Source organism: Astyanax mexicanus, chromosome 1, assembly GCF_023375975.1.
Source record: "Astyanax mexicanus isolate ESR-SI-001 chromosome 1, AstMex3_surface, whole genome shotgun sequence".
NCBI classification, from domain to species: domain Eukaryota; kingdom Metazoa; phylum Chordata; class Actinopteri; order Characiformes; family Acestrorhamphidae; genus Astyanax; species Astyanax mexicanus.
This window is the reverse complement of record NC_064408.1, coordinates 59,294,969-59,318,844: the sequence shown is the minus strand read 5'-3', so window position 1 is coordinate 59,318,844 and position 23,876 is coordinate 59,294,969. Positions and strand designations below refer to the sequence as shown.

General features: G+C 36.5%; 2 protein-coding genes and 1 long non-coding RNA gene across 6 annotated transcripts in view; all 3 read right to left on the bottom strand.

The window, feature by feature from the left end:
* Positions 1–1,332, bottom strand: part of adgrf6 (adhesion G protein-coupled receptor F6) — a 69,777-nt gene extending 68,445 nt beyond the window's left edge. For all 4 annotated transcript variants that reach the window (XM_049480851.1, XM_049480852.1, XM_049480848.1 and 1 more), the window contains exon 1: positions 1,190–1,332. The gene's annotated coding sequence lies outside the window, so the exon portion shown is untranslated. The remainder of the gene's footprint in view (positions 1–1,189) is intronic.
* LOC125780475 (uncharacterized) overlaps positions 1–23,876 on the bottom strand; it is a 52,107-nt gene that overhangs the window by 14,417 nt on the left and 13,814 nt on the right. Inside the window, exons 11-19 of the mRNA XM_049480914.1 lie at positions 22,166–22,339; positions 21,252–21,281; positions 20,969–21,118; positions 20,660–20,833; positions 20,494–20,523; positions 20,199–20,348; positions 19,838–20,011; positions 19,590–19,619; positions 19,292–19,441 (exon numbers count right to left, since the gene is read on the bottom strand). Coding sequence (XP_049336871.1) covers positions 19,292–19,441; positions 19,590–19,619; positions 19,838–20,011; positions 20,199–20,348; positions 20,494–20,523; positions 20,660–20,833; positions 20,969–21,118; positions 21,252–21,281; positions 22,166–22,339 — 1,062 coding nt within the window. The remainder of the gene's footprint in view (positions 1–19,291; positions 19,442–19,589; positions 19,620–19,837; positions 20,012–20,198; positions 20,349–20,493; positions 20,524–20,659; positions 20,834–20,968; positions 21,119–21,251; positions 21,282–22,165; positions 22,340–23,876) is intronic.
* Positions 5,087–13,295, bottom strand: LOC125802537 (uncharacterized). Its single transcript, XR_007439671.1, has 3 exons — positions 13,153–13,295; positions 5,666–5,812; positions 5,087–5,230 (listed from the first exon to the last, which is right to left on the bottom strand). It is a non-coding gene; the product is annotated as an uncharacterized LOC125802537 (long non-coding RNA).

The window sequence follows — 23,876 nt, the reverse complement described above, 5'->3', positions numbered from 1 at the left end:
AATGTCCCTGGTTGTAATAATTCATAATAATATATTATTTACTACTATATCATCTATATCATCTATATCTCATTATTGAAAGTTTTACTGTTAAAGGCAGTTTGTTGCCGAATTCATCAATGATAAAGCACTGATTGTTAAGTGTACCTGTGCATGGGTTGCTGATACTGATAGACTGGTTTGAGTGGGTCACAGTATATCCATTCAGACATGTGCAGCTGTAGCTTCCATTAGAATTACTGCAGTTTGCATTTGGACCACACACTTCAGGAACCCAAGAACATTCGTCCACATCTTCATTAAAAATAGAAAGAATCAATATCATAATCTTGATGGTGTTGCTCAAATACAGTGGAGAGTAAAACTGAATTGTAATATCTGACATAATAATATAAAACAATAATTAATGCTGAGATAAATTAGCCACTTTTTTATATAATTTTATTTCTAATTTTTCCCATTTTCCAATTACCACTCATTAGGACTCACCCTATCACTAGTAATGCCCTAACATACCAGGACTCAACACACCAGGAGGGTGAAGACTAACACATGCTTCCTCTAATACATGCGAAGTCAGACACCGCTTCCGTTCTTGCTGCTACTGATGCAGCATGGCCGAGCAGCCTGCGAGCTCGGAGGAAAGCTCTCTCTGAGCGCCGGCGGCTTGATGGCAAAGCTGCATGAGCGGGGGTTCAAACCTGCGACCTCCCGCTGATAGTGGCAGCGCTTTAGGCCGCTGAACCACACGGCGCCCAGACACTTTTTAACTTATGATAAGGGTTTGTACAATCAGTATCTTACAAAAATAATTCAACCACTTAAAAGTCTTCACATTTGTGTGGAAAAATGACACATGGGCTTTTTCAGATAGCAGTTACAGAACCATTGTACAACTGAAGCAATTTTTAGGAAGGTTTTGCTGAGGTTAAATAAAGATCTTGTTTAGGGTTTTTTCAGACGTTTTCTATTTTGTGCATGTCTATACCTTTATCTCTCTTTTTTTTATATTTTTGAACTTTATTTTCAATTATGCTGCACTACTTTTGTGCACAATTAGCTCACATCTCCATTCACTGGTTACAATATTGTGTGTGACTGGGGACACATGGTGTCTGTTAAAAGTCAAATTGATTCAAATATTTCATGAAGAGAATTTTTATTTAATTCTTGAGCCCAAAAAACTTACCAATGCATGGGTTGCTGATACTGATAGACTGGTTTGAGTTGGTCACAGTATATCCATTCAGACATGTGCAGCTGTAGCTTCCATTAGAATTACTGCAGTTTGCATTTGGACCACACACTTCAGGAACCCAAGAACACTCGTCCACATCTTCATTAAACAATAAAAACAAAACGAACATTTAAACACTGACAATTAAATATTATTTTTGCAGTAGTAGATCTAGATGGCTAAGCTAAGTGGATCCTTGTTACTTATTTTAACAAAATAAATTTCTTATAATGCATTGTGGCAATATGCAGTCTGAGGGGGTGTGAGACTGGGAACTTGTATAGGTGCATACTGATTGTTAAGAGTACCTGTGCATGGGTTGCTGATACTGATAGACTGGTTTGAGTTGGTCACATTATATCCATTCAGACATGTGCAGCTGTAGCTTCCATTAGAATTACTGCAGTTTGCATTTGGACCACACACTTCAGGAGTCGCAATACATTCATCCACATCTTCATTAAAGAAAAAAAAAGCAAATTAGCTTTTAAACACTGTCAATTAAATATTTTTCCAGTCCTGGATTCTAAAGTGCTAAGAACTCCGCACAGATTTATGGTACATTAACAAAAAAGCATCCATGACAATATATATTTTTTATTGTTTAACATTTGTAGGTAAAGCCAACATTAATATATTTTTAACAGTATTTTAAGGGCTCATCTAGAAAGGAGATTAAACATTTTTTTATGGTTTTATGGTTCAAAGCATCACCACCTAACTTGGTGAGCTACCTAATAGAGGCAGTTAATAGGACCCAAGGGCAGAGTAGACAAGACTGAGAGCAGATTGAGTCAAACTGAAATTAAACTGATTAAGTGTACCTGTGCATGGGTTGCTGATACTGATAGACTGGTTTGAGTTGGTCACATTATATCCATTCAGACATGTGCAGCTGTAGCTTCCATTAGAATTACTGCAGTTTGCATTTGGACCACACACTCCAGGAACCCAAGAACACTCGTCCACATCTTCATTAAAAAAGAAAGAAATTAAGATGGTGATTTTTAATCACTGTCTATTAAAAAAAAAATTCCGTTCATATAAAAAAAAAATGTCCCTGATTTTAATAATTCAAAATCCCATGTTATTTATTATAATATTATTATCTGAAAAAAGAAAGCCCATTCTCACAAAGTGAGAAACGTCTAGAGACTTCATAAAGAAATTAGACTTGAATGGTTTCAGAAAGACTTACTGCACAAATATTATTTTTAACTGGTTCAGTGATCAATATACCAGATACTCACTCTATCATTTAATATGATCATGACTCCTATACACACTTTTCTCTCCTACCTTGTTTTACATAACATACATAACTAATCTTGTTATTAAAAGTTTTACAGTTAAAGGCAATTTGTTACCGAATTCATAAATGGTCAAAACACTGATTGTTAAGCGTACCTGTGCATGGGTTGCTGATACTGATAGACTGGTTTGAGTTGGTCACATTATATCCATTCAGACATGTGCAGCTGTAGCTTCCATTAGAATTACTGCAGTTTGCATTTGGACCACACACTTCAGGAGTCTCAATACATTCATCCACATCTTCATTAAAGAAAAAAAAAAGCAAATTAGCTTTTAAACACTGTCAATTAAATATTTTTCCAGTCCTGGATTCTAAAGTGCTAAGAACTCCGCACAGATTTATGGTACATTAACAAAGAAGCATCCATGACAATATATATTTTTTATTGTTTAACATTTGTAGGTAAAGCCAAAATTAATATATTTTTAACAGTTTTATAAGGGCTCACCTAGAAAGGAGATTAAACATAGGTTTTATGGTTCAAAGCATCACCACCTAACTTGGTGAGCTACCTAATAGAGACAGTTAATAGGACCCAAGGGCAGAGTAGACAAGACTGAGAGCAGATTGAGTCAAACTGAAATTAAACTGATTAAGAGTACCTGTGCATGGGTTGCTGATACTGATAGACTGGTTTGAGTTGGTCACATTATATCCATTCAGACATGTGCAGCTGTAGCTTCCATTAGAGTTACTGCAGTTTGCATTTGGACCACACACTTCAGGAACCCAAGAACACTCGTCCACATCTTCATTAAAAAAGAAAGAAATTAAGATGGTGTTTTTTAATCACTGTCTATTAAAAAAAAAAAATCTGTTCATATTCAAAAAAATGTCCCTGATTTTAATAATTCAAAATCCCATGTTATTTATTATAATATTATTATCTGAAAAAAAGAAAGCCTCAATACATTCATTCACATCTATATTAAAGAAAAGAAAAGCTTTTAAACACTCTCTATTAAATATTCTTCCAGTCCTGGGTTCTAAAGTGCTAAGAACTCTGCACAGATTTATGGTACAATAACAAATAAGCATCCATGATTAACATTTGAAGTTAAAGCCAAAATTAATATATATTTTAACATTTTATAAGGGCTCATCTAGAAAGGAGATTAAACATTTTTTTTATGGTTTTATGGTTCACAGCATCACCACCTAACTTGGTGAGCTACCTAATAGAGGCAGTTAATAGGACATAAGGGCAGAGTAGACAAGACTGAGAGCAGATTGAGTCAAACTGAAATTAAACTGATTAAGAGTACCTGTGCATGGGTTGCTGATACTGATAGACTGGTTTGAGTTGGTCACATTATATCCATTCAGACATGTGCAGCTGTAGCTTCCATTAGAATTACTGCAGTTTGCATTTGGACCACACACTCCAGGAACCCAAGAACACTCGTCCACATCTTCATTAAAAAAAAGAATTAATATCACAATATTGACGGTCTAGGTTAAATACAGTGGTGATCAAAATAGAGTTCTAACATCCGACATAATAATCCAAAACAATAAGGATTGCTGAGATGAACTAGCTACTTTCTCACTTACAATATGGATTTGTACAATCAATATCTTACAAGAAGTATTCAACCCCCCTAAAAGTCTTCATATTTGTCTGGAAATGACACATGGGCTTTTTCAGATAGCAGTTACAGTACCATTGTACAACTGAAGCAATTTTTAGGAAGCTTTTGCTGAGGTTAAATAAAGATCTTTTAGCCGTTTTCTGTCTTGTGCATGTCTATACTTTTATCTCTTATTTTTTATATATTTTTGAACTTTATTTTCAATGATGCTGCACTACTTTTGTGCACAATTAGCTCACATCTCCATTCACTGGTTTACATTATTGTGTGTGACTGGGGACACATGGTGTCTGTTGACAAATAATGTATTTAAAATTCAAATTAATTTAAATATTTTATGAAAAGATTTTTTATTAAATTCTTGAGCCTAAAATACTTACCAATGCATGGGTTGCTGATACTGATAGACTGGTTTGAGTGGGTCACAGTATATCCATTCAGACATGTGCAGCTGTAGCTTCCATTAGAATTACTGCAGTTTGCCTTTGGACCACACACTTCAGGAACCCAAGAACATTCGTCCACATCTTCATTAAGGAAGAAATAAATAATTTAAACACTGTCTATTAAAAAGTATCGATTTCAATATATTCTCGGGGAGCTCTAGTTTAAATGATGACCCTGATTGTGAGACACTGGATTTTACAATATCATGTTATTTACTACAATATGACAATCTGAAACAAGCCATATAAGGGCCCTATCTTAAACCGTGTGAAAAACACTGTGATGCTCTTTGCTGTCTTATACCCCGACAACATTCTATTTTCACACCTTTGCCTGCGTTGTTTAATTAGTAAAGGCACTTGTAAACAGTATTTTAAAATAACAAATATACTTATAATAAACAAATGGATTATTATAATATTAATATTTGCAGACCTGCACTGAATGCCATCACTCAAAAAATTAAGTTAAAGCACTGATTGTTAAATGTACCTGTGCATGGGTTGCTGATACTGATAGACTGGTTTGAGTTGGTCACATTATATCCATTCAGGCATGTGCAGCTGTAGCTTCCATTAGAATTACTGCAGTTTGCATTTGGACCACACACTTCAGGAACCCAAGAACACTCGTCCACATCTTCATTAAAAATAGAAAGAAAGAAATTAAAATAGAAAGAACCTTTTAATTATTGTCTATTAAACAACTTATATTTTAGTCCATATTAAAATGACAATTCTTATTATAAGACAATGGATTTTATAATAACGTTATTTGCTGCAATATGATTATCTGGAAAAAAGAATGGAAAAATTTCCCATTCTCACACACACAAAGTGAGAAACACCTAAAGACTAATTAGAGAACTCACTGCAAAAAGATTATTTATTCTAAACTGGTTCAGTAATAATCATACCAGATACTCACTCTATCATTTAACATGATCATAACTTCTATACTCACTTTTCGCTCTTAACTTGTTTTACATAACATACATAACTAATCTCATTAGTGAAAGTTTTACAATTTGTTGCCAAATTCATCAATGATAAAAGCACTGATTGTTAAGAGTACCTGTGCATGGGTTGCTGATACTGATAGACTGGTTTGAGTTGGTCACAGTGTATCCATTCAGACATGTGCAGCTGTAGCTTCCATTAGAATTACTGCAGTTTGCATTTGGACCACACACTTCAGGAACCCAAGAACACTCGTCCACATCTTCATTAAACAATAAAAACAAAACAAACATTTAAACACTATCAATTCAATATTATTTTGCAGTAGTAGATTTAGATGGCTAAGCTATATGGATCTGTGTTACTTATTTTAACAAAATAAATTTCTTATAAATGCATTGTGGCAATATGCAGTCTGAGGGGGTGTGAGACTGGGAACTTGTATAACTGCATACTGATTGTTAAGAGTACCTGTGCATGGGTTGCTGATACTGATAGACTGGTTTAAGTTGGTCACATTATATCCATTCAGGCATGTGCAGATGTAACTTCCATTAGAATTACTGCAGTTTGCATTTGGACCACACACTTCAGGAACCCAAGAACATTCGTCCACATCTTCATTACAAAATGGAAAGAAAAAAATTAAATAAGAAAGAAACTTTTAATAACTGTCTAATAAACATTTTTTGTCAGTCCATCCTCAAGGATGTCTGATTCGTAAAACAGAAAAACTGTTGAAGATCTGGGTGAGAAGAGAACTTCTCTTTTTTGTTTTTAGAATGATACATATTTATGTGTTTAAGAGGAAAGAGAGCATTGACTGCAGAATGAAAGAATAATAAAATAATAAAAGCAGCTGGAATTAAATAACATGAAGTTCATGTAGCGTATCTGTTCTCCCAATGATGTTTTCTGAATCTCATGTTATAGAGAATAAAATCAACTGGAAAAGTACGTACTGACAGCGTTTAAAGATAACAACAGAACAGTACTGGGATATAAGGCATTATTTTCAAGTTTTCACTACACAACAAAAAGGTACCCATTCTTTACACTGAACAATTACATAAAAAAGACGCTATGACATGAATAAACATAAAATGATCAGTAAAAAAAAACATTACGCAAAATCTTTAAAGTTGGTAAAGGAAAAAATGCAGGTAAATTTATTTCCTTTTTGGACAGTTTTAATTTCCTTAAATAATCCCTTTATTAATTTAAATTATTTAAATTGTTTTTAATAATAACACAATACTTACTATTGGCCCCTGTTAATTTATGTCCTGAGATAGTTTCATCAAGAAGAATGGCCATCAGTACATTTTATTTGTTGCAGCACTTCCAGTCAGCCCGCTCACTTTATCATACCAGAACAGCTGAAAAGACCTGTTACTTTTCTCCACCTTTTACACCAAATTAATCTGAGCAGTTGATCTGGCCTCCTGTTTAACTCTTAAGTTTTTATTCGTAAGGAAGACTATCAAATGGATTTTTACACTAAAAGATCGCTGATTCGCTTATTTCGCTGTCAATCAAAAAGGGACTCCGCCTCAGACAGATCATCCAATCATCAGGCAGAAGCTCAGCGTCCGGGCCGGCTGAAGCCAGCCCACTGCCCCATAGACCCCCAGAGACGCTGAGCGTCCGATGGGCGGGACAAAGCCCAGCATTTATCCAATGACTCGTCTCGTTTCGCCGCGCGCTTTGCTCCGCTATTGAAGTCTGTGGACGCTCAGCGTCCGCACTGCTTAAAGCAGCACTGTGAAGCTGCGGGAATGAGTGAGAGGAAAGCCACGGCGTTACCAGTGATAAGAAGCTGATTCTGTTCAGCGCGGTGTAGCGCATATTTAATCAGTGACATGTACACATAATAGTATATATTTAATCACTTATTTTTTTACATTTTAGGGGAAGCTGAGCTTCCCTTGCAGTCTTATATATATATATATATATATATATATATATATATATATATATATATATATATATATATATATATATATGAACTTTTAAGACTTCAAAGATGATTCCTAAATAGGAAAGTGTGCATTATTTGACCATCAGTTGTAAAGATATAAACTGCACACTGATTGTTAAGAGTACCTGTGCATGGGTTGCTGGTACTGATAGACTGGTTTGAGTTGGTCACATTATATCCATTCAGACATGTGCAGCTGTAGCTTCCATTAGAATTACTGCAGTTTGCATTTGGACCACACACTTCAGGAACCCAAGAACATTCGTCCACATCTTTATTATAAAATAAAGGTTTTAACCCCACTAAACACATAATACAACTCTCTACAGTTCATCTTTCAGCTCAGTCAGTGAGTCACTGAACTAGTTAGCTCACAAGCTGACAGCAGCAGCTAACCTCAGGAGCATCAGTCACGGAGCTATAATTAGCTCACAAGCTACCGGTAGCAGCAAACTGCCGCATCAGTCACGAAGCTAGTTAGCTCACAAGCTAACAACAGCAGGAGGAGTCACAGAGCTATAGTTAGCTCACAAGATAACAGCAGCAGGAGGAGTCACAGAACTATAGTTAGCTCACAAGATAACAGCAGCAGGAGGAGTCACAGAGCTATAGTTAGCTCACAAGCTAACAACAGCAGGAGGAGTCACAGAGCTATAGTTAGCTCACAAGATAACAGCAGCAGGAGGAGTCACAGAGCTATAGTTAGCTCACAAGATAACAGCAACAGGAGGAGTCACAGAGCTATAGTTAGCTCACAAGCTAACAACAGCAGGAGGAGTCACAGAGCTATAGTTAGCTCACAATCTTACAACAGTAGGAGGAGTCACAGAGCTATAGTTAGCTCACAATCTTACAACAGCAGGAGTCACAGAGCTATAGTTAGCTCACAAGCTAACAACAGCCACATCAGTCACGAAGCTAGTTAGCTCACAAGATAACAGCAGCAGGAGTCACAGAGCTATAGTTAGCTCACAATCTAACAACAGCAGGAGGAGTCACAGAGCTTTAGTTAGCTCACAAGCTAACAGCAGCCGCTAACCTCAGGAGCATCAGTCACAGAGCAAGTTAACAACACAAGCTAGCAACAGCAGGAGGAGTCACAGAGCTATAGTTAGCTCACAAGCTTACAACAGCAGGAGGAGTCACAGAGGTATAGTTAGCTTACAAGGTAACAGCAGAAGGAGGAGTCACAGAGCTATAGTTAGCTCACAATCTAACAACAGCAGGAGGAGTCACAGAGCTATAGTTAGCTCACAAGCTAACAACAGCCACATCAGTCACGAAGCTAATTAGCTCACAAGCTTACAACAGGAGGAGGAGTCACAGAGCTATAGTTAGCTCACAAGCTAACAACAGCCACATCAGTCACGAAGCTAGTTAGCTCACAAGATAACAGCAGCAGGAGGAGTCACAGAGCTATAGTTAGCTCACAATCTAACAACAGCAGGAGGAGTCACAGAGCTTTAGTTAGCTCACAAGCTAACAGCAGCCGCTAACCTCAGGAGCATCAGTCACAGAGCAAGTTAACAACACAAGCTAGCAACAGCAGGAGGAGTCACAGAGCTATAGTTAGCTCACAAGCTTACAACAGCAGGAGGAGTCACAGAGGTATAGTTAGCTTACAAGGTAACAGCAGAAGGAGGAGTCACAGAGCTATAGTTAGCTCACAATCTAACAACAGCAGGAGGAGTCACAGAGCTATAGTTAGCTCACAAGCTAACAACAGCCACATCAGTCACGAAGCTAATTAGGTCACAAGCTTACAACAGGAGGAGGAGTCACAGAGCTATAGTTAGCTCACAAGCTAACAACAGCCACATCAGTCACGAAGCTAATTAGCTCACAAGCTTACAACAGCAGGAGGAGTCACAGAGGTATAGTTAGCTTACAAGGTAACAGCAGAAGGAGGAGTCACAGAGCTATAGTTAGCTCACAATCTAACAACAGCAGGAGGAGTCACAGAGCTATAGTTCGCTCACAAGCTAACAACAGCAGGAGGAGTCACAGAGCTATAATTAGCTCACAAGCTAACAATAGCAGCAAACAGCCGCTTCAGTCACAAAGCTAGTTAGCTCCCAAGCTAACAACAGCAGGAGGAGTCACAGAACTATAGTTAGCTCACAAGCTTACAACAGCAGGAGGAGTCACAGAGGTATAGTTAGCTTACAAGGTAACAGCAGAAGGAGGAGTCACAGAGCTATAGTTAGCTCACAATCTAACAACAGCAGGAGGAGTCACAGAGCTATAGTTAGCTCACAAGCTAACAACAGCAGGAGGAGTCACAGAGCTATAGTTAGCTCAAAAGCTAACAACAGCAGGAGGAGTCACAAAGCTATAGTTAGCTCACAATCTTACAACAGCAGGAGGAGTCACAGAGCTCTAGTTAGCTCACAAGCTAACAACAGCAGGAGGAGTCACAGAGCTATAGTTATCTCACAAGCTAACAACAGCCGCATCAGTCACGAAGCTAGTTAGCTCACAAGCTAACAACAGCAGGAGGAGTCACAGAGCTATAGTTAGCTCACAATCTAACAACAGCAGGAGGAGTCACAGAGCTATAATTAGCTCACAATCTAACAACAGCAGGAGGAGTCACAGAGCTATAATTAGCTCACAAGCTAACAATAGCAGCAAACAGCCGCTTCAGTCACAAAGCTAGTTAGCTCCCAAGCTAACAACAGCAGGAGGAGTCACAGAGCTATAGTTAGCTCACAATCTAACAACAGCAGGAGGAGTCACAGAGCTATAATTAGCTCACAATCTAACAACAGCAGGAGGAGTCACAGAGCTATAATTAGCTCACAAGCTAACAATAGCAGCAAACAGCCGCTTCAGTCACAAAGCTAGTTAGCTCCCAAGCTAACAACAGCAGGAGGAGTCACAGAACTATAGTTAGCTCACAAGCTTACAACAGCAGGAGGAGTCACAGAGGTATAGTTAGCTTACAAGGTAACAGCAGAAGGAGGAGTCACAGAGCTATAGTTAGCTCACAATCTAACAACAGCAGGAGGAGTCACAGTGCTATAGTTAGCTCACAAGCTAACAACAGCAGGAGGAGTCACAGAGCTATAGTTAGCTCAAAAGCTAACAACAGCAGGCGGAGTCACAAAGCTATAGTTAGCTCACAATCTTACAACAGCAGGAGGAGTCACAGAGCTATAGTTAGCTCACAAGCTAACAACAGCAGGAAGAGTCACAGAGCTATAGTTTGCTCACAAGGTAACAACAGCAGGAAGAGTCACAGAGCTATAGTTAGCTCAAAAGCTAACAACAGCAGGAGGAGTCACAAAGCTATAGTTAGCTCACAATCTTACAACAGCAGGAGGAGTCACAGAGCTATAGTTAGCTCACAAGCTAACAACAGCAGGAGGAGACACAGAGCTATAGTTAGCTCACAATCTAACAACCGCAGGAGGAGTCACAGAGCTATAATTAGCTCACAATCTAACAACAGCAGGAGGAGTCACAGAGCTATAATTAGCTCACAAGCTAACAACAGCAGCAAACAGCCGCTTCAGTCACAAAGCTAGTTAGCTCCCAAGCTAACAACAGCAGGAGGAGTCACAGAGCTATAGTTAGCTCACAAGCTAACAGCAGTAGGAGGAGTCACAGAACTATAGTTAGCTCACAAGCTTACAACAGCAGGAGGAGTCACAGAGGTATAGTTAGCTTACAAGGTAACAGCAGAAGGAGGAGTCACAGAGCTATAGTTAGCTCACAATCTAACAACAGCAGGAGGAGTCACAGAGCTATAGTTAGCTCACAAGCTAACAACAGCAGGAGGAGTCACAGAGCTCTAGTTAGCTCACAAGCTAACAACAGCAGGAGGAGTCACAGAGCTATTTAGCTCACAAGCTAACAACAGCAGGAAGAGTCACAGAGCTATAGTTAGCTCACAAGCTAACAACAGCAGGAGGAGTCACAGAGCTATAGTTAGCTCCCAAGCTAACAACAGCAGGAGGAGTCACAAAGCTATAGTTAGCTCAAAAGCTAACAACAGCAGGAGGAGTCACAGAGCTATAGTTAGCTCACAATCTTACAACAGCAGGAGGAGTCACAGAGCTATAGTTAGCTCACAAGATAAGAGCAGCAGGAGGAGTCACAGAGCTATAATTAGCTCACAAGCTAACAACAGCAGCAAACAGCCGCTTCAGTCACAAAGCTAGTTAGCTCCCAAGCTAACAACAGCAGGAGGAGTCACAGAGGTATAGTTAGCTCACAAGCTAACAGCAGTAGGAGGAGTCACAGAGGTATAGTTAGCTCACAAGCTTACAGCAGCAGAGGACTATAGTTACTGTTTTTTGAGCTGGATATGCATAAGTTTTCGCTCCTCACTGCAGTTTCTGTGTGCGCACTCCAGCTCCTCCACTCCGTATTAGTTTATAATGGACGCGCTGTGAAAGCCGCAGCTCTGCTCAGAAAAATGAAAGGCACTTTGCTGTTAGCGCGCTGCTCACCTCAGAATGTTTATAACTACGTGGTTTAGTGGACACAGCTTCCAGGTAAGACCGTAGAAGGTCCCTGAAGAAAATTAAAGTCTACTAGAGGTTATTGAAAGAGTTATTGTGGAACAAAATCAGTACAGGCTGGTTAGATAAGTGATTCACGTCCTCGCTGTGGAGAATACACAGCGCTGTCACAGTTTCGTAAAATAAAAAAAAGTCTTCTCCCGTGTTGTACTGTTTATTAACATAAAAACAGATTTCGCTTATTCCAACTATTTGGGAATTCAGTAAACAGCTCCCTTTTATTGCTGTAACGTTAATTAAAAAAAAAAAAGTGGAGTTTAAATCAGGTCTGCACTTGTAATGACAATTTATGGAGCGGGCAGGCTGGATTTTTTGCCCAATCTAAGCTCTAGCTGGAGCACTAGATTACTGTTGTTCTTAATAAAATAATATATAATTAGTTATATATTAACAGTAAATATGATCTATTTTAAGCAGTAAACTGACTCCGAAAAACAGGCTGTGAGGCGGCTGATGTTGGGACACATTTCTGCAGTATTGACATAAATATAAAAAGTCTGGTGTCTTATAAATATTTACACATAACTTGTATCTCTCCTGAAAAGGGTCTTTTTGGTCAGTAAGACTCTTCTGTTTATTTACTATCAGCGTAAATTACCAGTGGATGTAATTAGGGGAATCTGTACCAGGTTTGCCTGGCACCTGTGTGGCATTAATGCGGCATTTGGCCCCATCCAAGATCGGTATCCGCGATCGTCCGATCAAGATGAAAGACAGCAATCGGAATCGGCCGAAAAAAAATCTTTTTTCAGTCCATATTCAGAAAATGTCGCTGATTGTAATAATTCTAAATACCATGCTATTTACTACAGTATTATTATCTAAAAAAAGTGGGAAACGTCTAGAGACTTCATAGAGAAATAAGACTTGAATGGGTTCAGAAAAACTTACTGCACAAAGATTATTTTTAACTGGTTCGGTCATTATACCAGATATTCAGTGTAACATTTAATATGATCATAACTTCTTTACACACTTTTCTCTCTTAACTTGTTTTACATAACATACATAACTTATCTTGTTATGAAAGTTTTACTGTTAAAGGCAGTTTGTTGCCGAATTCATCATGGATAAAGACACTGTTAAGAGTACCTGTGCATGGGTTGCTGATACTGATAGACTGGTTTGAGTTGGTCACAGTGTATCCATTCAGACATGTGCAGCTGTAGCTTCCATTAGAATTACTGCAGTTTGCATTTGGACCACACACTTCAGGAACCCAAGAACATTCGTCCACATCTTCATTAAAAATAGAAAGAATCAAAATCATAAAGTTGATGGTCTAGGTTAAATACAGTGGTGAGCAAAATAGAGTTCTAACATCTGACATAATTATCTAAAACAATAAGTAATGCTGAGATGAACTAGCCACATTTTAAGTCATGATAAGGGTTTGTACAATCAATATCTTACAAAAAGAATTCAATCCCCTTAAACGTCTTCATATTTTTCTGGAAAAATTACACATAGGTTTTTTTTTCAGATGGCAGTTACAGTACCATTGTACAACTGAAGCAATTTTTATGGAAGCTTTTACTGAGGTTAAATAAAGATCTTGTTTAGGGTTTTACAGACGTTTTCTATCTTGTGCATGTCTATACCTTTATCTCTTACTTTTTGAACTTTATTTTCAATGATCATTCACTGGTTTACAACATTATGTGTGACTGGGGACACATGGTGTCTGTTGACAAATAATGTATTCAAAATTCATATTAATTCAAATATTTGATGAAAAGATTTTTTATTTAATTCTTGAGCCTAAAATACTTACCAATGCATGGGTTGCTGATACTGATAGACTGGTTTGAGTTGGTCACATTATATCCATTCAGACATGTGCAGCTGTAGCTTCCATTAGAATTACTGCAGTTTGCATTTGGACCACACACTTCAGGAACCCAAGAACACTCGTCCACATCTTCATTAAAAAAGAAAGAAATTAAGATGGTGATTTTTAATCACTGTCTATTAAAAAATATTTTTCCGTTCATATTCAAAAAAATGTCCCTGATTTTAATAATTCAAAATCCCATGTTATTTATTATAATATTATTATCTGAAAAAAGAAAGCACATTTTCACAAAGTGAGAAACGTCTAGAGACTTCATAAAGAAATTAGACTTGAATGGTTTCAGAAAGACTTACTGCACAAATATTATTTTTAACTGGTTCAGTGATCAATATACCAGATACTCACTCTATCATTTAATATGATCATGACTCCTATACACACTTTTCTCTCCTACCTTGTTTTACATAACATACATAACTAATCTTGTTATTAAAAGTTTTACAGTTAAAGGCAATTTGTTACCGAATTCATAAATGGTCAAAACACTGATTGTTAAGCGTACCTGTGCATGGGTTGCTGATACTGATAGACTGGTTTGAGTTGGTCACATTATATCCATTCAGACATGTGCAGCTGTAGCTTCCATTAGAATTACTGCAGTTTGCATTTGGACCACACACTTCAGGAGTCTCAATACATTCATCCACATCTTCATTAAAGAAAAAAAAAAGCAAATTAGCTTTTAAACACTGTCAATTAAATATTTTTCCAGTCCTGGATTCTAAAGTGCTAAGAACTCTGCACAGATTTATGGTACAATAACAAAGAAGTATCCATGACAACACTTTTTTATTGATTGACATTTGTAGTTAAAGCCAAAATTAATATATTTTTAACAGTATTTTAAGGGCTCACCTAGAAAGGAGATTAAACATTTTTTTATGGTTTTATGGTTCAAAGCATCACCACCTAACTTGGTGAGCTACCTAATAGAGGCAGTTAATAGGACATAAGGGCAGAGTAGACAAGACTGAGAGCAGATTGAGTCAAACTGAAATTAAACTGATTAAGAGTACCTGTGCATGGGTTGCTGATACTGATAGACTGGTTTAAGTTGGTCACATTATATCCATTCAGACATGTGCAGCTGTAGCTTCCATTAGAATTACTGCAGTTTGCATTTGGACCACACACTCCAGGAACCCAAGAACACTCGTCCACATCTTCATTAAAAAAAAGAAATAATATCATAATGTTGATGGTCTAGGTTAAATACAGTGGTGATCAAAATAGAGTTCTAACATCCGACATAATAATCCAAAACAATAAGGATTGCTGAGATGAACTAGCTACTTTCTCACTTACAATATGGATTTGTACAATCAATATCTTACAAGAAGTATTCAACCCCCCTAAAAGTCTTCATATTTGTCTGGAAATGACACATGGGCTTTTTCAGATAGCAGTTACAGTACCATTGTACAACTGAAGCATTTTTTAGGAAGCTTTTGCTGAGGTTAAATAAAGATCTTGTTTAAGTTTTTTTTTTGCCGTTTTCTGTCTTGTGCATGTCTATACTTTTATCTCTTATTTTTTATTTATTTTTGAACTTTATTTTCAATGATGCTGCACTACTTTTGTGCACAATTAGCTCACATCTCCATTCACTGGTTTACAATATTGTGTGTGACTGGGGACACATGGTGTCTGTTGACAAAAATGTATTTAAAATTCAAATTAATTTAAATATTTTATGAAAAGATTTTTTATTAAATTCTTGAGCCTAAAATACTTACCAATGCATGGGTTGCTGATATTGATAGACTGGTTTAAGTTGGTCACATTATATCCATTCAGACATGTGCAGCTGTAGCTTCCATTAGAATTACTGCAGTTTGCATTTGGACCACACACTTCAGGAACCCAAGAACACTCGTCCACATCTTCATTACAAATCAAAAAACAAAAAAAACATTTAAACACTGACAATTAAATTTTATTTTGCAGTAGTAGATCTAGATGGCTAAGCTAAGTGGATCATTGTTACTTATTTTAACAAAATAAATTTCTTATAAATGCATTGTAGCAATATTTGGGCTAAGGGGGTGTGAGACTGGGAACGTGTACAAGTGCATACTCATTGTTAAGAGTACCTGTGCATGGGTTGCTGGTACTGATAGACTGGTTTAAGTTGGTCACATTATATCCATTCAGACATGTGCAGCTGTAGCTTCCATTAGAATTACTGCAGTTTGCATTTGGACCACACACTTCAGGAGTCGCAATACATTCATCCACATCTTCATTAAAGAAAAAAAAAGCAAATTAGCTTTTAAACACTGTCAATTAAATATTTTTCCAGTCCTGGATTCTAAAGTGCTAAGAACTCCGCACAGATTTATGGTACATTAACAAAAAAGCATCCATGACAATATATATTTTTTATTGTTTAACATTTGTAGGTAAAGCCAAAATTAATATATATTTTAACATTTTATAAGGGCTCATCTAGAAAGGAGATTAAACATTTTTTTTTATGGTTTTATGGTTCAAAGCATCACCACCTAACTTGGTGAGCTACCTAATAGAGGCAGTTAATAGGACCCAAGGGCAGAGTAGACAAGACTGAGAGCAGATTGAGTCAAACTGAAATTAAACTGATTAAGTGTACCTGTGCATGGGTTGCTGATACTGATAGACTGGTTTGAGTTGGTCACATTATATCCATTCAGACATGTGCAGCTGTAGCTTCCATTAGAATTACTGCAGTTTGCATTTGGACCACACACTCCAGGAACCCAAGAACACTCGTCCACATCTTCATTAAAAAAGAAAGAAATTAAGATGGTGATTTTTAATCACTGTCTATTAAAAAAAAATTCTGTTCATATTAAAAAAAAATGTCCCTGATTTTAATAATTCAAAATCCCATGTTATTTATTATAATATAATTATCTGAAAAAAAGAAAGCCCATTCTCACAAAGTGAGAAACGTCTAGAGACTTCATAAAGAAATTAGACTTGAATGGTTTCAGAAAGACTTACTGCACAAATATTATTTTTAACTGGTTCAGTGATCAATATACCAGATACTCACTCTATCATTTAATATGATCATGACTCCTATACACACTTTTCTCTCCTACCTTGTTTTACATAACATACATAACTAATCTTGTTATTAAAAGTTTTACAGTTAAAGGCAATTTGTTACCGAATTCATAAATGGTCAAAACACTGATTGTTAAGCGTACCTGTGCATGGGTTGCTGATACTGATAGACTGGTTTGAGTTGGTCACATTATATCCATTCAGACATGTGCAGCTGTAGCTTCCATTAGAATTACTGCAGTTTGCATTTGGACCACACACTTCAGGAGTCTCAATACATTCATCCACATCTTCATTAAAGAAAAAAAAAAGCAAATTAGCTTTTAAACACTGTCAATTAAATATTTTTCCAGTCCTGGATTCTAAAGTGCTAAGAACTCCGCACAGATTTATGGTACATTAACAAAAAAGCATCCATGACAATATATATTTTTTATTGTTTAACATTTGTAGGTAAAGCCAAAATTAATATATTTTTAACAGTTTTATAAGGGCTCACCTAGAAAGGAGATTAAACATAGGTTTTATGGTTCAAAGCATCACCACCTAACTTGGTGAGCTACCTAATAGAGACAGTTAAAAGGACCCAAGGGCAGAGTAGACAAGACTGAGAGCAGATTGAGTCAAACTGAAATTAAACTGATTAAGAGTACCTGTGCATGGGTTGCTGATACTGATAGACTGGTTTGAGTTGGTCACATTATATCCATTCAGACATGTGCAGCTGTAGCTTCCATTAGAATTACTGCAGTTTGCATTTGGACCACACACTTCAGGAACCCAAGAACACTCGTCCACATCTACATTAAAGAAAGAAAGAAAAAAAAGAAAATTAGCTTTTAAAACTGTCTATTAAATATTTTTCCAGTCCTGGATTCTAAAGTGCTAAGAACTCTGCACAGATTTATGGTACAATAACAAAGAAGCATCCATGACAATTTTTTTATAGATTGACATTCGTAGTTTTTAACAGTATTATAAGGGCTCACCTAGAAAGGAGATTAAACATAGGTTTTATTGTTCAGAGCATCACCACCTAACTTGGTGAGCTACCTATTAGAGACAGTTAAAAGGACCCAAGGACAGAGTAGACAAGACTGAGAGCAGATTGAGTCAAACTGAAATTAAACTGATTAAGTGTACCTGTGCATGGGTTGCTGATACTGATAGACTGGTTTGAGTTGGTCACATTATATCCATTCAGGCATGTGCAGCTGTAGCTTCCAAAAGTGTTGGTACAGTTTGCATTCGGTCCACACACTGAGGGACTGTAAGTACATTCATCCACATCTTGACGAAAACAGATCGGGACAGAAGAGACATTTTAACCATGATCTGAAATCATTGTGTTCTATTGATCTAGTATGAGTATAATTTTATAAAGTTTCAAATGCTCCTGATGTCTTTCATAATGTTACATTCCAATCACACATAAAGTCAGAGTGGTAAGTAAACAATTTACATTTGTAATTTTGTTATTTACCTGGTGTTGCAGTTGGACATACTGTGTTATCTATGAAACAGAACAAACATTGTTATACAAACAGACTCTAACATTATCTGACGAATAGAACAAATGCTGCTCAATTACACCCCATACATATTTAATAACTATTAATAATTAAAAATACCTTTATTCATTCTAATAATAAATGATTCTAATGCAAGACATTTAAAATGGAGACTACACCCAGATCAATCATAAACATTCAGCACAATTCAGGTACATTTATGCAATAAATCCTGAGAAAAGTAAGAAATGTTTGCCATATAAAATACTGTACGCTGATCTAGCATCGAACAAAGAAGTGTCACACCACTGCTTCAGATTGTTATTTATTTTCAGTGTATACATACTGATCAGCTCTGTGATTGGCTGGCAGAACTGTCCATCATTTGGAAGACCACTGATGCATCCACAGGTGTTATCAGTGATCACATCACAGGTTCCGTATTCTGTACACTTGTTACACGGCCAGAAATATTGATCCTCACACCGGCACTGGTATCCAGTGTTGTTCAAAAGACACACTTTGAATGACAGAAGCACAAAAAATAAACATCATTTAATCCAATAGTTCAGCTGAGTTTACTGTTGCAATCTTGCTGTAAATTTTAAAGCAATTTTCTTACAATGTTACAAAAGTATAATAAAAAAAAACATAACTTAAACATAATTTAAACGTAATTTAAAGCAAAAACATCAAAACATGATACTAATAGATGAAGATAATATTAATGTGTGACTAATGTGCAGATTGAAGAGCTTGTTGTTTCTATAGATTTTAAGCTGAAAATCTCTGCACAGAGCGAGAGGTCAGTTACCTGTAGTGATGTTGAGTTCAGTGATCTGAAAATCACTTATTCCAAAAGGTAAACTGAGATTTTGCTGAAGAATTCTCAGCTGATTAAGAACTGCTGCATCCAGAGTGTCAATCTCAATCTCCACCATATACTCAGTGGGAACTGGAGGCACTGCAGACATCAATCAAGAAAAAAACAGATTTTAATTTCATTACAGTGATTTAAAAGAGCTAAATTACTTAATATTCATATTAAGAAGAAGGATTCTTTTAAGATAGTATACAGTGAAATACAGTGAAATTTGAACAGGCTGTTTTACCTGTTGTAGGAATCAGACATGTTGTGGTATCTGTAAAAAATCAGAAACAAAGATCTGAACATTGCATTTAACCCAACATTAACTCCATGAGTCCTTATCATTCATAAATTATCAATTATAATGATTAATTATCATTAATAAAGTCCATTTATTGATTATGGTTTATGCTTAATTGAGATGGAAGGAAAATATCAAAGCACAAAATACAATGTTCACAGGTTCTTGCTGTTGTTTCACATCATACATACTGGTGAGCTCTGTCAGTGGTCTGCAGAACTGTCCATCATTTGGAATATCATTGATGCATCCACATGTGCTGCCACTGATCATGTCACAGTATCCGTAATGTATGCATGTGTCACATGGCCAGAAATACTGATTCTCACACCGGCACTGGTATGCAGTGTTGTTCAAAAGGCACACTGTGAATCACAGACGCACGTTATTATTATTTATTTAGGGCAAAGAGGGCCTGTCACAGTTTGTGGCATAATTACTTCGAATATGTTTATAAAAGCAGAAAAAATCAATTCTGCTAAAAAAAAAAAAGAAAAGAAATAATGATATCTTAGAAGAGAAAATCTCTGCACAGAGCGAGAGGTCAGTTACCTGTAGTGATGTTGAGTTCAGTGATCTGAAAATCACTTATTCCAAAAGGTAAACTGAGATTTTGCTGAAGAATTCTCAGCTGATTAAGAACTGCTGCATCCAGAGTGTCAATCTCAATCTCCACCATATACTCAGTGGGAACTGGAGGCACTGCAGACATCAATCAAGATAAAAACAGATTTTAATTTCATTACAGTGATTTAAAAGAGCTAAATTACTAAATATTCATATTAAGAAAATTTTATTTTTTAGATAGTGTACAGTGAAATACAGTGACATTTGAACTCTGTTTTACCTGTTGTAGGAATCAGACATGTTGTGGTATCTGTAAAAAATAAATGAAGTATCTGATCATTATCATTAATGAAGTAATTTTATTGTTTATGGTTTATACTTAATTGAGGACAAAACACAAAATACAATGTTCACAGGTTCTTGCTGTTGTTTCACATCATACATACTGGTGAGCTCTGTCAGTGGTCTGCAGAACTGTCCATCATTTGGAATATCATTGATGCATCCACATGTGCTGCCACTGATCATGTCACAGTATCCGTAATGTATGCATGTGTCACATGGCCAGAAATACTGATTCTCACACCGGCACTGGTATGCAGTGTTGTTCAAAAGGCACACTGTGAATCACAGACGCACGTTATTATTATTTATTTAGGGCAAAGAGTTTTATAAAAGCAGAAAAAAATGTTTGCTAAAAAGATCTATGATATCTTAAAAGAGAAAATATCTGCACAGAGCGAGAGGTCAGTTACCTGTAGTGATGTTGAGTTCAGTGATCTGAAAGTCACTTTTTTCAAAAGGTAAACTGAGATTTTGCTGAAGAATTCTCAGCTGATTAAGAACTGCTGCATCCAGAGTGTCAATCTCAATCTCCACCATATACTCAGTGGGAACTGGAGGCACTGCAGACATCAATCAAGATAAAAACAGATTTTAATTTCATTACAGTGATTTAAAAGAGCTAAATTACTACACTCGAATGAATACATTTGAGATTAAGACAATGTACAGTGAAATATTAACAGTTTTTTTTACCTGTTGTTGGAATCAGACATGTTGTAATATCTATAAAAAATAAAAAAAACAAAGATGCATTGGAAAAATGTGTGGGTGTGTCTCCACGACCAAAAAAATAAATAAATAAATAAATAAAATAAATGTATTTTATTGAGATTTTTAGTAGCACATAATTTTGAAATGGAAAAGTTCAAGGATGTTATTCTAGATGTAGACCCCGTGGTAGGACCTATATTCCCCTAGCGATCAGAAACCAGGTTATGTGTCCAGGTGTTATCAGATCAGGTATCCATGCTCTAATGTCTCCCTGGATTTCATCACTGGGCTGCCCTCCTCAAGGGGTAACACTGTTATCCTGATCCACGTTGAATGCTGCAAGTTTGGCCTGCAAGTTTGTGACCCTAACCAAACTTCCATCAACCAAGGAGATGACTCTTTCTAAACATGTGGTCAATCAAGGACCCCAGTTCACTAGTCGTTTTTGGAAGGCTTTCTGTCAGCTCCTGGAAGCCTCAGTGAGCCTCTTTTCTGGTTTCCACCCAGAATCCAATGGCCAGACGGAGAGGGTCAATCAGAAACTTGTTGTCTGAGCTCCACCAACCTCTTCTTCAATAGACCACCTACCCCGGGCACATTCTTGGGCATGTCACCTTTATCCATTTGAATCCATTTTTTCATGCACAGTATTAATATAATCATTATCTGATTTTGGCAGCTACCAAATTCTTTTTGTCACATATAAAGTATATGTAAACAACATAAAACAATAAATCAGGTTAAAGCTATTAGTGAAATACAAGAAATATGTCAATGTTAGTAGAATAAATATGTATACTATAATTTATGGTAGCATAAAACACGTCCCATATTTATCACATAATGACATAGCAGCCTTCATATGTTTCTATTTACATGTTATATCTCATACGTACTTGTGAGCTCATTGGATGGCTGGCAGAACTGTCCATCATTTGGAAGACCACTGATGCATCCACAAGTGTTATCAGTGATCACATCACAATTTCCATATGCGACACACTTGTTACATGGCCAGAAATACTGATCCTCACATCGGCACTGGTATCCAGTGTTGTTCGAAAGACACACTGTGAGTAAAACACAGTAACATTATTATTAAAATTAAATAATGCAGGTCTGTTATGTTTTTACAAAAAAATTACACATCTAATTAATTAAAATAAAAATGTTTCTTTTCAAAATGCCCTTCTTTTTAGACTGATACAGTGATTTAGGATAATCTAATCTAAGTGTCCTGCCTATAATCCTCCTTTTTTAATGGTGTTTTAATGGTTTTCAGCTCAAATAGTTCACTTGTTTTATATCACTTTTTTTTAGCTAGTTAGCTTTAATTATAATTATCCAGTATGGTACTACAACTCGTCTGAACACAAGCTCAGTTTAAATAGAAGTGAATGCGAAATAATATTCTGTTACCATTATCCTCAGTGTTCTGTTTCAGTCTTTGTCAATTAACATTGTATATTAATAGTCTAAATAAAGGAAAGAGGTACAATTATAAAAAGCCTAGAGATCAATACGTGAAAACCTAAACAACACAGGAGAAACTTAAACTAGCCCAAAAATGATCAGAAATTAGTGGGTAGTAGACTGTAGAACTCATTAAATTAGAGGGTAGGAAATTTGGCAATATAAAAAACCAATGTTAACCAGCTGCTCTGTCAAGATCTTGATCAGAATTTTACTGTCCACATGCTCTTACTAAAGTAACTAATTTGTGAGGGTAAGCGGTGTTGTGCATTACCGTGTCCAAGGGTTGAACAGCCGCTAACCTTTGTAATTATACAACCTCTAACCTGCTCGCATTCTGTGCTGCTATCCTGTAATGTTAGAGCAGTGATCATTTTCGTAAAATATATAGTATATGGGACATTTAACAAAAACACTTATAAATCTTTGTCATTTTTAATGTGCATTTTCAAAAGCACATCAAAAGGCTGTTTGACTCTAGAATTATTACTCCAAGTGATGCAGAACTTTTTGATTTAAAACAATTAAACTATGGGAAAAATAAGAAGTATATTATTTATTGACAATAAATTCTTATTGAGCAATGAGCTTATAATTGTACTTTATCTACAAAGACCCTGTTGAATTATATGACCTTTATTATCAGGCACACAACTTTTGCTTTGAGAGACATGTTGTGTTGTCATGCAGGCATTTGCCATTAGTAGATGGGTAAATTGTATCCATGATGTAAATGGTCAGTAACAATACTTAGATAGTATGAAATATGCCAAGTAAACATTCCCTACATTAGACCACCTACACAAGTTACAAGTGATTTTATGTTGTTTGCATTATAATTCTGACCCTACCATTCCAAACCAGTCTGTCTATTTTTTGCTAACCTCTCTGAGAAATAAGGTGTTTTTTGGCTGTTTTTTCTTTTTTCCTTTCCCCATTGTGAGTGACTCTACAGACTGCTATAGACTACTGTCTGATGATTCCAAAGGTCAGCAGTTTTAGAAACACTCACACCAAGCTAAATTTATCAATTCACAACATGCAATCAGCATATAACTATTCGGAAGAGGATGATGAGAGGGGAGAGAACTCAGATAACGCTGGGATAGAGTTTCAGCAGGTTCTGCTTGTTGG